The following is a 13,811-nucleotide window of genomic DNA, read 5'->3' on the forward strand; positions in this document are numbered from 1 at the left end:
GCCTGGCATTTGAGGCTCTCTATGATTAGACTGCAATTCAATTTGCCAGCCTAATTTCATTTTAGTCCTCTAAACACATATTCTGTGTCTTAGCCAAATTGTACAACAAACATCTTTCCTAGATTCTAGCCACCTAGCTCTTGTTTTTGTTATTGACTACCCCGCTTTATCTTTATCTGCTGAAATCCTAGCATCTAATAAGATCTAGCTAAATGTTACCTCCTTTATGATCCTCACAACAGGAATTACCTCTTTTTTTCATACTCTTTTAAAGTACCTCGTTTATATTTCTCCCTACTTCACAAGGAAACCAGTGTTGTCACATTAGTTATATAATTTGAACTGCAACTTTAATTATAAGATCAATGCCAAATAAGTTTTATTCACAGCACAGATGAAAAAATTAATCTTTCCAAGAAAACTTAGAAAATTTTATTTAGTGGATCCAAAGTGGCATATGAGCATGCCCTGGAGAATTAATATACAACAATTTAATAAGATATACTACCACAAATAGTTTAATGTCATACTCTTAGTAGTATATTAGCACTATAGAGGCCCAGTGAATTCAAAACTGGCCAGGGTCTTAAACATTATCCAATCCCATACTCACATTATGAAGATAAGGAAAATGAGAGGCAGTGTGGTAAAATGACTTATCTGTGATCACAAGGCCAGATAGTGGAACAACGGCCAGATTTCTCTCCAGTGCTCTATGATGTGACATTATCTCCAGAAATGAGTATTTATTTAGAAAATAATTTTTGCACAGTTAATTTTTAAAGATTACTTCTTCTACACACACACATACACACACACACACACACACACAGCCCCTCCCTTTTATTTTCCACTTACTGAAGACAAACTGAAATCCTCATGGATACTTCCAAATAAATCAGGAGAGGAAACATCAACTGAAAGGCTGAAAGTAAAAAGAAAGGAAATAGTTATAACACTTTTATATAATCCGAGCCACCTAAGATTATAACTCTAGAGCCAGAAGGATCTTAGATGTTGTCTTGTCCATTGAGTTCATTTTATAGATTAAGAAACTAAGACTAAAGCTGGTTAAACTCTGATCCTATGATTCTTAAGTTGAGATTTCTTTCAACTAATCTATTAATGTAATTTAAAATATTTTAGTCTAGATTATATAACATGCTGCAAATTTTCTTTCATCCAACTGTCAACTGCTCAAAGGAAGCAACGTTTTCTGACTACTATGATAACAATATGGAACCTTCTGTAAGCTGTCTTAACAAAGTAAATGTTAAAAAATTCATTAATAATAAGTGTTATTTTATTTAAATTCAACTAGTTATATATGTAAATATATGATGACATGTTTCTGATCACCATGGTAGGTTCCCAAGGATTCGGATACTAAAAACTCTTCAAAATCTCATAATATAGTTCTTACTTCTCTTATTTAGGACACATTTCAAAATTCTCTCAATTATATTTTTTAGTTATTACTTGAGAGAGTATTAATAGCTTTGGATCTCTATTACAATGGAATAGTACCTTCTAAAGTATCACCAATTCTTCATGTTTCCTGAATCATTTCCAGGTTTATATTTCTTTCTAATTTCTCATAAACACTATCCATAGTCAATAAGCATAATTTATAAGAGGATATACCATCCAAGTAACTAAATATACCTAATAGCAAGGAATCTAAGAAAGACTTCTTTTCTGTGCTTTGTTTATAAAATTTTTTAATAATATGATTTTTTTTTATATAAGCCAATTGTCATTTGACAAACTAAACTATTAAAATGGAACTAGTAACATAGTCTTGCATATGTGTATTTCCAAATAACTAACCATAGTACAATTATATGATCTAAGAAATTCTAGGAGAATTATTAAAAAAAAGTTAATCTATAACATCATGTCAAGCCTCTAAAAGCAGCAATATAAAGAGGTCCCACAATATGTCAATATAATGAGAAAGAAACTTGAAGAATGAATCCAAAGAATACTAGGTTTGAATCCCAGCCCTGCAAGTAAATTATACTAACAGAGTAACCTTGAGGCAGATTATTTTGCCTCTTCAAGCCTCATTTTAATCATCTATTCAATAAGGACTATTCTTTTTCAAGACTTATCACATAAAACTATAGTAGGGAATGATAGGATCACAGTTTTAGAATTGAAAGGGATCTTAAAGGTCACTGAGGTGAATGTATATAAAGATGCTTTGTAATCATTAACTATAAGATAATTATGATATAAATGACAAATATGATAAATGATAAAATTATATTAGTAAGGATTGTAATAAACTATATTAATGAGACTTTAAATAGCATGACTAATTCTTATTGGCAAAAATCAATATTCATTATAATTATATATTAAATAATATGAAGTATTTAATGGCATTATTATAAAGTATATTAACAGTAACAGCAACAATAACAGATGTTTATATAGAAATTTATAATTATAAAACAATTTTACATCATTAATCATTCAAGCCCATTATAAAATATAATATTTTTAAAATGTCATTTTCCCCCATGTTCTATAAAGTGTCTTGTTCATAACCTGGATGGTAAAAATATGATCAACTTTATTTTTCAGATCTATTATCTGACACTTAAGATAGATTATAGACTTGATGAAGGCAGACACTATGTTCCAATCAAAAATAATTTGTGAAATTAATTTATAGACTTAATGCTATCTCAAACTACCATGGAGGTATTTTGAGTGAAGCAAAATAACAATACTATTTGGAGGAACAAAACATTGTCGAATTTAAAGAGAAAAAATGAAAAGAAAAGAAATGAAAAAAAAAAACTGGCACTTCTAGACTTCAAATTATAAGGCATTATTATAAATATTACTTAGTCCTGGTTAAAAAGTTAAAAATTAAATCAGTGGAAAAAAGTGAAATAGGAATTAGAAGCTTAAATTCAATAAGCCTATGTTAAATAAAACAGAGAATATAACATTTCAAGAAAAAACATCATATTTGATAGAAATTACTAGGGTGTGTTTGACAGAAGTTAGCTTTATATCAGCATAATAAAACTAATTCTATTAACAGTAATAGTATCAAGTACCTTTCCTATTTCAATATTAACAAGAAAATTCTAAACCAAGAAAGGGATAGAAAATAATACAAAAAATACAATAGAAAATTTTGATTTTATGACGTTGAAATGCTTTTGCATGAAGAAAACTAAGGGAAATAGGACGAGAAAGGAAGCTGCTGATTAAAAAGAATATTTGTATCAGATCAGATAACAATATGATATCCAATAAGATATTAACATACATATTTTATCAAGAGCTGTTCCCTGATGTAAGAATAGACAACAGATATGAACAAAAAAGTTTTCTTAAGAATCATGTGAAAGATTTTTATAAATCATTACCAATATGAATCAAAATGCCAGTAAGGTTTCACATTATGCTCTGGGAATTAGCAAAGATGACAAATACTATTGGCAGGGCCATGAAAAATCAAGTTCACTAATATAATAATAATGTAATAATTTTTAAAAATTAAATTAAATTAAATTAGCCTTCTCTTCCTCCTACCTACCCCTACTTCCCCAGTTGAAAATGAAAGAAAAAAAATGAACCCCCTTTGCAAATATGCATAGTCAAACAATACAAAGTTCTGTATTAGCCATATTCAAAGAAAATAAAGCAAAAAGTGAGAGAAAGAGTATGAGAGAGTGTGTGTGTGTGTTAATTCAACACTCTTGAGTCCTTCACCTCTCCCAGGAGATAGGTAGCATGTTTTATCATTAATTCTCTGGAATCATTGTTGTTCATTATACTAATGTGTTTCTAGACTTTCAAAGTTGTTTATCTTTGCAATATTGTTGTTGTTCTCTTGGGTCTTATTAATATTACTCAGATTTCAATTAAGTCTTCTCAGGTTCTGAAATCATTACCTTCAGCTCTTATAGAACAATAGTAATCCATCACATTTACATACCAAAAGTGGTTCAGCTATTCTTTAACAGGCAGCCCTTCATATTTCTATTCTTTGCCATCTAAAATATTTTTGGACATCATAAATTAGAGTCTATTTTCCTTAAGACTAACCTCTTCCTCAGTATATCCTTCCCCAATTTTCCTGTCTACCCTTTCCCCTTTCTCTCCTATTTCCCTGTTGAATGAAGCATAAATGTGTACTTAGTTCCTTGTGTTTATATATTTTTTCTTTGCCCGGTTTTAAAGTGAGGTTTCAGTTGCACTTCTAACCCCCTTCTCCTTTTTTGTGTAGATATCTGTATATTCTAATTATGTTAGATAATTTTCTTCTAACTTTTCATTCCCTTCTCCCCTTAGCAGTGTATTCCTAGTCCCCTCTTTCCATTCTTCTTTTAAGATCAAGATATGACAGAATCACTCATAGATGTTCAATCTAATTAGACTCCTTTTGTGATCCTTGAAGATGACAGTGTTGAGAGAGGACACAAGTATTATCTTCCCATAGTAAAGTATATGTAGTTTAACCTGGTTTAGTCTCATATTGTATTTACAACTGTTTCAGTTCTACTTTTCAATGTTTATCTTTATTCCAATGTTTGAACTTCAAAGTTTTTATGTAGTGCTGATCTTTTCATCAGTAATGCCTGGGAATCTTTTATTTCATTAAAGATCCCTACTTGAGCCCTGTAAAATTATACTCAATTTTGCTGAATAAGATACTTTTGGATGCAAGCCCATATAGCCTTTGCCTTCTTGAATTCAGAATTCCAAGAAATCTGCTCCTTTAAAGGAGTAGCTGCTAAATTGTATGTGATCCTGACCAAGTCTCCTCAGTATCTGAATTCTTTCTAGTTGTTTATAGTATTTTTTTCATTGACCTGAAATATCTAGATTTTCACTATCATGTTCCTGAAAATTTTCATTCAGGTATTTCTTTCAGAAGATGACCAAAAGATCCTTTTTAAATTTCCACTTACCCTGTAGGTTTACGAGATTCAATTTCTGAAGTATGAAGTCTAGGTTCTTTTTCAGTCATAACTTTTAGGCAATCCAATGATTCTTAAATCTTCTCTTTAATGTTTTTCAATTATTTTTGCTATGAGATTCTTGGTATTTTCTCATATTTACTTACAATCTTGTTTTTAATATTTCTTGTTGTCTCATCAAGTCATCAGCTTCGATTTGATCCTTTCTAATTTTCAATGTGCTGCTTGGACAAGGTTTTATATCTCTAGTGCCAAGTTGTTAATTCTCTTTCCAATTCTTTCTTCCACAGTTCTCATTTCCATTTTTTTTACTTCAAACATTCTTGTTTGCTTATAAAAAATATTTATTAACTTCCTCCCCCATGACTCTTGCCTAATCTCTTCCAAAAATTCTAGTTGATTTTCTGCCCAAGTTGAGTTTTTCTTTGAAGCTTTTCTTGTACATGTATTAGAGTCACTGTCTTTGATGTTTTGAGCATCATTGTCACTACAAAAGCTTTACATGATAGGATTCTTTTGTTTGTTTGTCCCTTCTTCCAGTTTAGTTTTTGACTAACTTGATGTTAAGGGACCAACTCTGTATACTTCTGGAGGGAACATCCAGGCCAGTCTTGTTGCTGCTTTTTTGGAGGTATAGAATGTTACGTTATTCCAAGGTCTCAGGCTCAGGCTAAGGATGTGCAAGATTTCAATGTACTCAAAGTAGTATGATCCAGGTAAAAGTCTTATTGCTATTCCCCTAATCTGAGCTCTGCAAATTCCTGACTAGGGTTTGGGTCTGAGTAGTAAGAGACTATTGCTGAACTCAGTCACCATCAGTCAGACTTCTGGCTCTGGTGATTATGTGGCAGAACTACAAACTTCCTTTTGGCCTAAGATTCCTGCTCTGATTATTCCTCTGCAGGCCTGAGACTTTGTTACAGGTAGGAAGTAATATCCCATTCTACTTCTGGGGGTCCAAGCTACGCTGCTATTGCTTGCTTCTAAGGTTTTTGCTACATAGCCTAGGGTCTCAGGCCCTATCCCAGATTACTATACTTGGGTGCAGATATGTAAATCTGAACTGGTGCTGTGTATCTGAGTTGGCAATTAGCACCTGTTCTCAAACCCTATAAGGGTGCTCTCTGCTAAAGCCAGTACTACTTCTAGCTTAAGGGCACAGCTTCTCCTTATGCTAGGCTAAAAAAAATGATTTGCTTTGATTTTTTCTTAGATTTTCACATTAGGATTTATTTAGATAAATTTTCTAGACCTATTTGGAGGAGGGTTTTTTTAGTTTTGTTTTTTGGTGGGAAAGGGGAAATGGAAGAGTCAATGAAATCTTTTGGTACTCTGCTATGTGGTTCTACCTATATTAATACATTGTTGAAGAAATTTTAAATTGGTCTAATCATTCTGGAAGTCAATTTAGAATTTTATTTTTAAAAAGGTGATTAAAAATTCCACTGCTACATATATATCTTAAGGAGGCCAAGAAGTTCCATATACACCAAAATAATTCATATATTCATAACAATTTTTTTAAGTGAAAGGAATGGATGAAATGAAAACAAAGCAGATATCTATAAATGGAAACAGGCTAAAGAAATTGAAGTTCATCAATATATATATTGTAGCACCATAAGAAACAACGAATATGAAGAAGTACAACATGAGAAGACATGAATTGATCTAAAGTGAGGTAAACCTAAGTAGTAAAATAACATACATAATAATTACAATAATCAAAATGGAGAAAAATCAACAAACAGAAAAACAAACTTATGTAATTATAATGATCAAACTTGGTCCTGGACAAGAGTAGAGAAAATGTAGTTCCTTTAATTCTTTGCAAAAGTGGGGAACTATAAGTATGAGATATTACAGACATTGTCTGACTTGGCTGATGTGCTATAATTAATTTTGCTGCAATTTTCCCTTCTCTTATATATTTGGAAAATAAAGGTGATACAAAAACAAAAAATTACCAATAATTTTATTTAAATTACAAAATTACCTGTATAGGACTATACTAAACAATAAAACAAAAATAAAGATAAATATGATATTGTCTTGCCCTAACGGAATCTAAAATAAATCTTTGTGCCCCTGATAGTGTTTATAAAGTGCCTTCCACCGAGTATATACTTAATAAGTATTTTCTGAGTGACATTATACCTGTTCATTATTGGGATCTCAATAATTCAATTCAGTAATTTTAAAGATTTATATTTTATGTGCTCTTAGTTTTGGTGTTTAAAGGGATATTAGTGGTTTTATAGTTTAACTTCATTCTGTAAATAAGGAATTGGAGATTCAAAAGGTTACAGCAACTTATTTGAGACAGTAAGTAATGAATCCAGAATTTCAACTCAGGTCCCAATTTCTTATCAAGCACTCTTTTTACTGTACTCAGTCCTCTTTCAGTTTTATTCTATTAGATTTCCCAACCTGATCCATTTCTGGGGTACTTACTGTGTAGTATCTATGTCTCCATCAGGCTTGGTACTCAATTGTTCAAGACAATATATAAAAACCTAAGGCAGAAATAATAATATTCAGAGATCAATTTAAAAAAGTTTTCCATAAAACTGCAAACATTATTTTTTGTTCACATAGGTGCTTAAAGTAAGTATTTTTTTTTAAATGCTCTTTAACTGACTCTCATGTAGTTAAAATCATTCCTTTTCCCTGCCATGTTCCCCACCCTACAAGAAACATACACAGAAACTCTCATCTACCTCCAAATCTTATGATATTTCAGTAGGAAATACAACCTAAAAATAATATTAGTATGTGTCTGAAATACTCAAATAAAATAACAAAAGATTACACATACAATATCATCTCATTAGAATATCAGAATTGGAAGGGACTTAGGGGCGTGTAATCCAATCGTCTCTCTCTCTCTCTCTCTCTCTCTCTCTCTCTCTCTCTCTCTCTCTCTCTCTCTTTTTTAAGATAGGGTGAGGTATCTCCTCTTTGAATCAGGCTATAAGACCTTAGGGCAAGGATCCTGACTTATCTAAATTTTGTATCTTCCCCATCACAGTAAATATTGAATAGATACTGGTTATATCTGAAGTGATTTAATCAATATTACACAGTTACCTAGTAGCAAAGAGGGTAAGATATTTGAGAGGTTTACTATCCATTCTTTATTTTATACCTTCTGAATCATTATGAACAGGAAAAGAAATTGAGAGATTACGTCACTCTCAAGCTTACTATACATTATTGTTTTTTGAATATTACCTGCATGATATTGATGCTTAGCTGGCATACCTCTTCCTGTGTTTTAGGCTGCTGAAAAACCTAGAACAATATTTACAATGAGTAATTTGAGTCCTTACTAAGGAAAAGCACAGATTCATTGATATATCTTAATCTTTTTATTATAATTTTAACTTATTAAGATGTGAGATGTGAAAAAATGAGAAAATAGGAATAATCAGTACAGGTAACTACCAATGTCATATTTTTAATATATGAAAAATATAATTAATTAAAAGGTATATTAAAATTAGTAATTTACCTAGAACATTATAGTACCATTATATTACTCATGAGCCATCTCAGAACCAGAAATAAGCAATAGTATATTTAATTACATGAAACATGCATATTGAGAGGAAAAAATAGGATTACAGTGTCTTAAAGATCTGTTTCTGTGGTTTCTGGTGTTTCAGCTGTATCTATGCATTTAAAAAGTGGGAAGAGTGAAATTAAAAGAAACTTACACTAGCTTCTCCAGGTTTACATTCCAGAACCCCTCTGAGTGACTGCAAGGAATGTACAATGCATTGTTCAAACTGAGATGGCTGAAAGAAAAAAAAAATATATATATATATATTCTTAATTAACATTTCAAAGAAATCAAAGAATTTCACTTGAAGAGATCCAATAAGCTCTAACTATGGGCTGCAAGAGAATTTCTGCTGTAATACATAGTCTACATAGTGGATAATGGTCATCTAGCCTCTAAAGATTTGCAATGAGATAAGGCAACTATGTTTTTAGACAAATTGCTTTGTCTGAAACTCTATTTCATACTTGTAAATCAGTTTTTGACTCCAAGGATAATATTTTATGCTTATTTTAGTTCAATTTTATAGCATTAAATTTAGCCCAATGTCCTAATATGTCAAGATATTTTTGCACATCAACTGTCATCCAAGATGTTATTGACAAATTTGATAATCACATCATCTACATTTTGTTCTAAAAAATGTTAAAAATCACAGAGCTAAGCACAGAATTTCAGGGCTCTTCACTAGAACCTTCTTTCAAGCTGATGCTGAAACGATAATGACTCTTCTTTGGATCCAACTCATGACCATATAACTACCATTTCTATCTACATCACTATCTTTTCCACAGGAATGGCATGAGATATTTTTATCAAATATATTGCTAAAATATAGACAAATTATATTAATTTCATATGTATAATAATGTACCTTACAATAAAAATTAATATTCATAATAATGATTAAAGAAATAGAAAATTTCAGTGCATAAAAATTTTTCAGTTTATTACATTCAAATTGAGGCAGAGAAATATTTTTAGACAATTAGAAAATTAAAACTGAATTTAACAAAAACACCAATTAATCAGAACACATCAATACCTATTTACCTGTGGTCTAAAGGTACCACAATGTAAATGTCTTACTTAGGCTATCTATAGTTGCCCAGAATCAATCTATCCCTGCATCCCAGAAAGGGATAGTAAACATGACTTATCAGATGCATTTGAATTTCAGTTAAGTAGAGACAGCCTCTTTTCTAATTTATCAACAATCATTTGTTAAATGCCTGCTATTTGCCAGAAATTGTATTAAGCACTGTGGATACAAAGACACACCCCTCCAAAAAATAATCCCCGCTTTCAAGGAGTTAACAGTTCAACTGTAGAAATAATATCCAAACAATTATGTACAAACAAGATATATACAGGATAAATTGGGGAATAATGTAGGAGGAAAGGCATTAGGATTAAGGAGGACTGGGAAAGACTTTTTGCAGAAGGTGGCATTCTTATTGAGACTTGAAGGAAAATAAGGGAGCAGAGGTGAGAGATAGAGTTTTAGGCATGGGGGACAGCCAGTAAAAATGCCCAGTTAAAAGATAATGCCATGATGAATAGCAAGGGGACTAATGTCTCTGGATTTCAGAGTAAATGGAAAACAGTAAAAGGTAAAATGACTGAAAAAGTAGAAAGGATCAGGTTATAAAAGTCTCTGAAAACCAAACAAGGGATTTTATATTCAATTCTGAAAGTAAAAGGGAGTCTTGCAGTTGACTGAATTGGGAGAGTAACAATTCATACTTGAGCTTTAAGATGATCACTATGACAGCTGAATATAGGCCAAACTGAAGAAAGAAGAGATTTGAGTCAGGGAGACTAACCAATAGGCTATTGTAATATGAGAGCTAAGAACCTGGGACAGGGCCAGAAGAGAAAAGGGGTCATATATAAGAGGTGTTATAAAACTAGAAATAGGAGGAATGTGACAACTGATTGGATATGAAATTTACTTAAGAGAATGAGGAATTGAGAATGACAAGCTTGCAAACCTAGGTGACTAGGAGGATGGCAGTTCTCTCAACAGTAATGGGATTGTTTAGGAAGGGAAGATAATTTTATGGTAAAATTCAGTTTCAGACATGTTGAGTTTAAGATGTCTACAAGGCATCTAGTTCTAAGCTTTTTGGCTTACATTTTCCCTAAGGGAGAGAAGATAATTAAATGTTTTGTTTACAGAAGCACCTATTAAACTAAATGAAGGAACAAAAGTAAATAGTGATGTAAATAGGACTTAATTAGAATAGATGATAGTAGTATAGAGTAACTAAAAGAAAAATTTACTATGGATGTCACATAATTAAGCCCTCTTCGAAAAATTCAAAATTTTATGCATATGGAGCATCATAATTAACCTATATGTACAAAAGGTTTTGTGCTAACAAAGATGTAGGGAAAAATTTTTTCTATAAAAAAGAAAAAATTTATAAAATCAAAGTACTGGAGTATGGAACTATTATTATTCTCTTACTCTGGTTATTTTGCTACACTATTTTAAAACCACTAGATGGCACTGTAAAGAATAATATCAAAGTGGCACTATTGAATTAAAAATAGTTATAGCTATAAAGTATTAAGATTGACTCATGTTTTTTGAAAAATGTATATGAAGGATCAGAATTTCTCTTAATTAGGAGATGATGATTACTGATTTTCCACTTAATCTCATAACAGACTCTGAACTCTGAAATTCAATGACTGTACTGAATTAGTGCTTCCTATTTTTTAATTTATTTACTTGGACTGATTTCCTTTATGTAAATAACTTTAAATGAAATCTAGAATCAATTTTTCTTTTCTTCTTGCTTCTCCATATCCATTTATATTCTATGTAATAAAGAATGCGGAAAACCAGAAAGACAGAATCAGAAGGTTATTTCAAAACCAAGAAGTATGAACATAGTTCTATGAGTTTTCAGCAGACAAAAGGAAATTTTTAATTGAACTATAAAATGAATAGTTGTACGATTTTTTTTTAAAGTCAGGGCAGGCTAAAATTAAACAAGGAACACAAACACAAAATATAAATAAAATTGTAAATTAACAAAAATCTTGACCTTTTTTTCTTTCCCAAAGAAAAATACTTAGCTATAATAAGCATCTATGTGTATAGTTCATGAATCATCAAATTTTGCTGATTAAGGAATCATCATAGACTATTCCAGTTCTAACGAAAAATAAAATTCTCAGAACTGATCCAAATTGAGTAAAGGTAGATAAAGGCCACTTTTCAAAATGAGAAGAAAACAGGATGCTCTCAAATGAACTGTTTCAGAATGTTGCAAGGCAAGTTCAAATTAAAGATAACACTTTAGTTGTTGCCTCAGCCTGAAAGAACAGTTATTCTGGGTTGCATTTACCGTTCATTTCAAAACCTGACCTGATGAAGATTAGAAATCATTCCCAACTACCTAGCAAGGAAAGAGAGTAAAATTAATATCATTCTAAATAAATGGGGAGAGTTGTATTGGAATGTTATCAAAAAAAAATGAAATATGTTTTTATAATAGAATTTGAGACAAAAAGAAAAAGATGATCATATTAAAGAAAAATCTAATTAATAGGATACCTTAAGCTGTGATGCTGTATAAAGATAAAATGGTTCATGTTTCACTCAAGAATTGTCTTAGACTTTTACAGATGTCAATCAGATCTGAGCTAGAAAGGAACCAAAAGTTCTAGTCTAGATGTTAAACATCCATAGATGAAGCCCACAACATTCTGGAATGTGGCCAGAACCAGATTAAGATATAATTGGAAAAAAATTTTTACAAAATAAATAAAAATAAAATAAAACATAAATAATACATTTTAAAACTAAATCAAAATGAAGCTTACAGAAATGCTATGTGCCCATTAGAAGCCTCTAATTCTATTTGATTTTGACTCTATGGATCTACTACATTTATATCTTCCAGCACATTTTACAGAGGAAAAAATTGTGCTTCAGGGAGACAAAATGATTTCCTCAATATTGTGAGGATAGTAAATTGCAAAGCTTAAAAGTGAACCTAAGTTCTAACTCCAAATCCAGGGCCTGTCCCACTGTCGTCTATTGAAGACTATGTTCAAAATTCGTGACTTGTCCAAGTTTTTTTTTCCAATTCATTTTCACAAAGGATCACAGGATCTAGAACTGAAAGAGATGCTAATTTTACATCTTCATTACTTATTATACTCATTGCACTATTCTTAGGGTTATACATGGCCTGTGTCCTCATGGAACTTCAATCTAGTGAGAGGATAAGACACCTGCAAAATATTATTATAAACCAAGTATCATAGATACATATTAACTGTAATATCAAGTATTACAGATGTATACTATGACATTAAATATTAGAAAAGAGATATCAGAGAAATAATAAGAAAGTGCTGTGTGAGGTCCAAATAGGGGATTTTCTCACTGCTGGAGGCAAGAGAGGGAAAGAAAAACAAAACTTTAGGAAGAAGTTGGCAATAAATTTGAGCTTTAAATAATTTATAGGAATTTAGCAAAGCAAGGAAATTTTTTCAGGCAAGGAGAAAAAGTAAGGAAGGCTCAAGGACACATTTGGGAGGACAAAAAAGCTTTTGTTTTTAGTAGAGTTTGTGGAGGAAAGTAAGATTCATTAAAGATGAAAAAGAAAAGGTGGTTCAAAAGACTGAGGAACCTTAAATGCTAGACAAAGGAGGTAAACTTAAGGAAGATAATTCTGAACAAATTCTAACATGATTGCAGGGTTATAGCTGATAAAGGAATCAAAATCCAATTCATCACCTTGAAAATTGTCAAATATGTCCAATAAAATAAAAAGTTGAAGCAATACTTAAAGTGAATAGAATGTATATAAGGATAGTATAAGTGAAACTAGACAGAAGAGAATATATGTGAAGGTACGAAAGAGGAAGAATTGATAGGGTTTGGTAATTTATGGAGCATGAGAGGTAAGAGACAGGAAAAAGCCATCAAGGGCCCATGGTTGACTAGGTGCCATTGACAGAAAGAGGGAAAAGAGAACAGGCAGTGCATTTTAAGAGTTAAAGACCAAAGACTGGAGTTTCTACTAACATACCCATTAAGAGAGGTCTGTGCTGTCTGGCTAAAGAACTTTCATACCATTTGCATTCAAATCTACAGTGATGATATTTTAGATCAATAAAAATGGCTTTAGAAAAATATACTTAGTAACTATAGTCAGATATATTACTTTCTAGGATCATTCATTCACACAGTATACTAGTATTCTGGTCATTGGTCATTTGTTTCTTTCCCCAAAACACCTACTTTCTCTGAATCCAATTTTAGATTATTA

General features: G+C 31.3%; 1 protein-coding gene across 2 annotated transcripts in view; it reads right to left on the minus strand.

Moving 5' to 3' along the window:
* The window catches only part of EXOC2 (exocyst complex component 2), a 210,444-nt gene that overhangs the window by 70,786 nt on the left and 125,847 nt on the right, over positions 1 to 13,811 (minus strand). For both annotated transcript variants that reach the window (XM_051970780.1, XM_051970781.1), the window contains 4 exons: positions 8,669 to 8,749; positions 8,184 to 8,243; positions 7,404 to 7,465; positions 859 to 925 (listed from right to left, as the gene is read on the minus strand). In XM_051970780.1, the coding sequence (XP_051826740.1) occupies positions 859 to 925; positions 7,404 to 7,465; positions 8,184 to 8,243; positions 8,669 to 8,749 (270 nt within the window). The remainder of the gene's footprint in view (positions 1 to 858; positions 926 to 7,403; positions 7,466 to 8,183; positions 8,244 to 8,668; positions 8,750 to 13,811) is intronic.

This window comes from Antechinus flavipes, chromosome 1 (genome assembly GCF_016432865.1).
Source record: "Antechinus flavipes isolate AdamAnt ecotype Samford, QLD, Australia chromosome 1, AdamAnt_v2, whole genome shotgun sequence".
Lineage (NCBI taxonomy): Eukaryota > Metazoa > Chordata > Mammalia > Dasyuromorphia > Dasyuridae > Antechinus > Antechinus flavipes.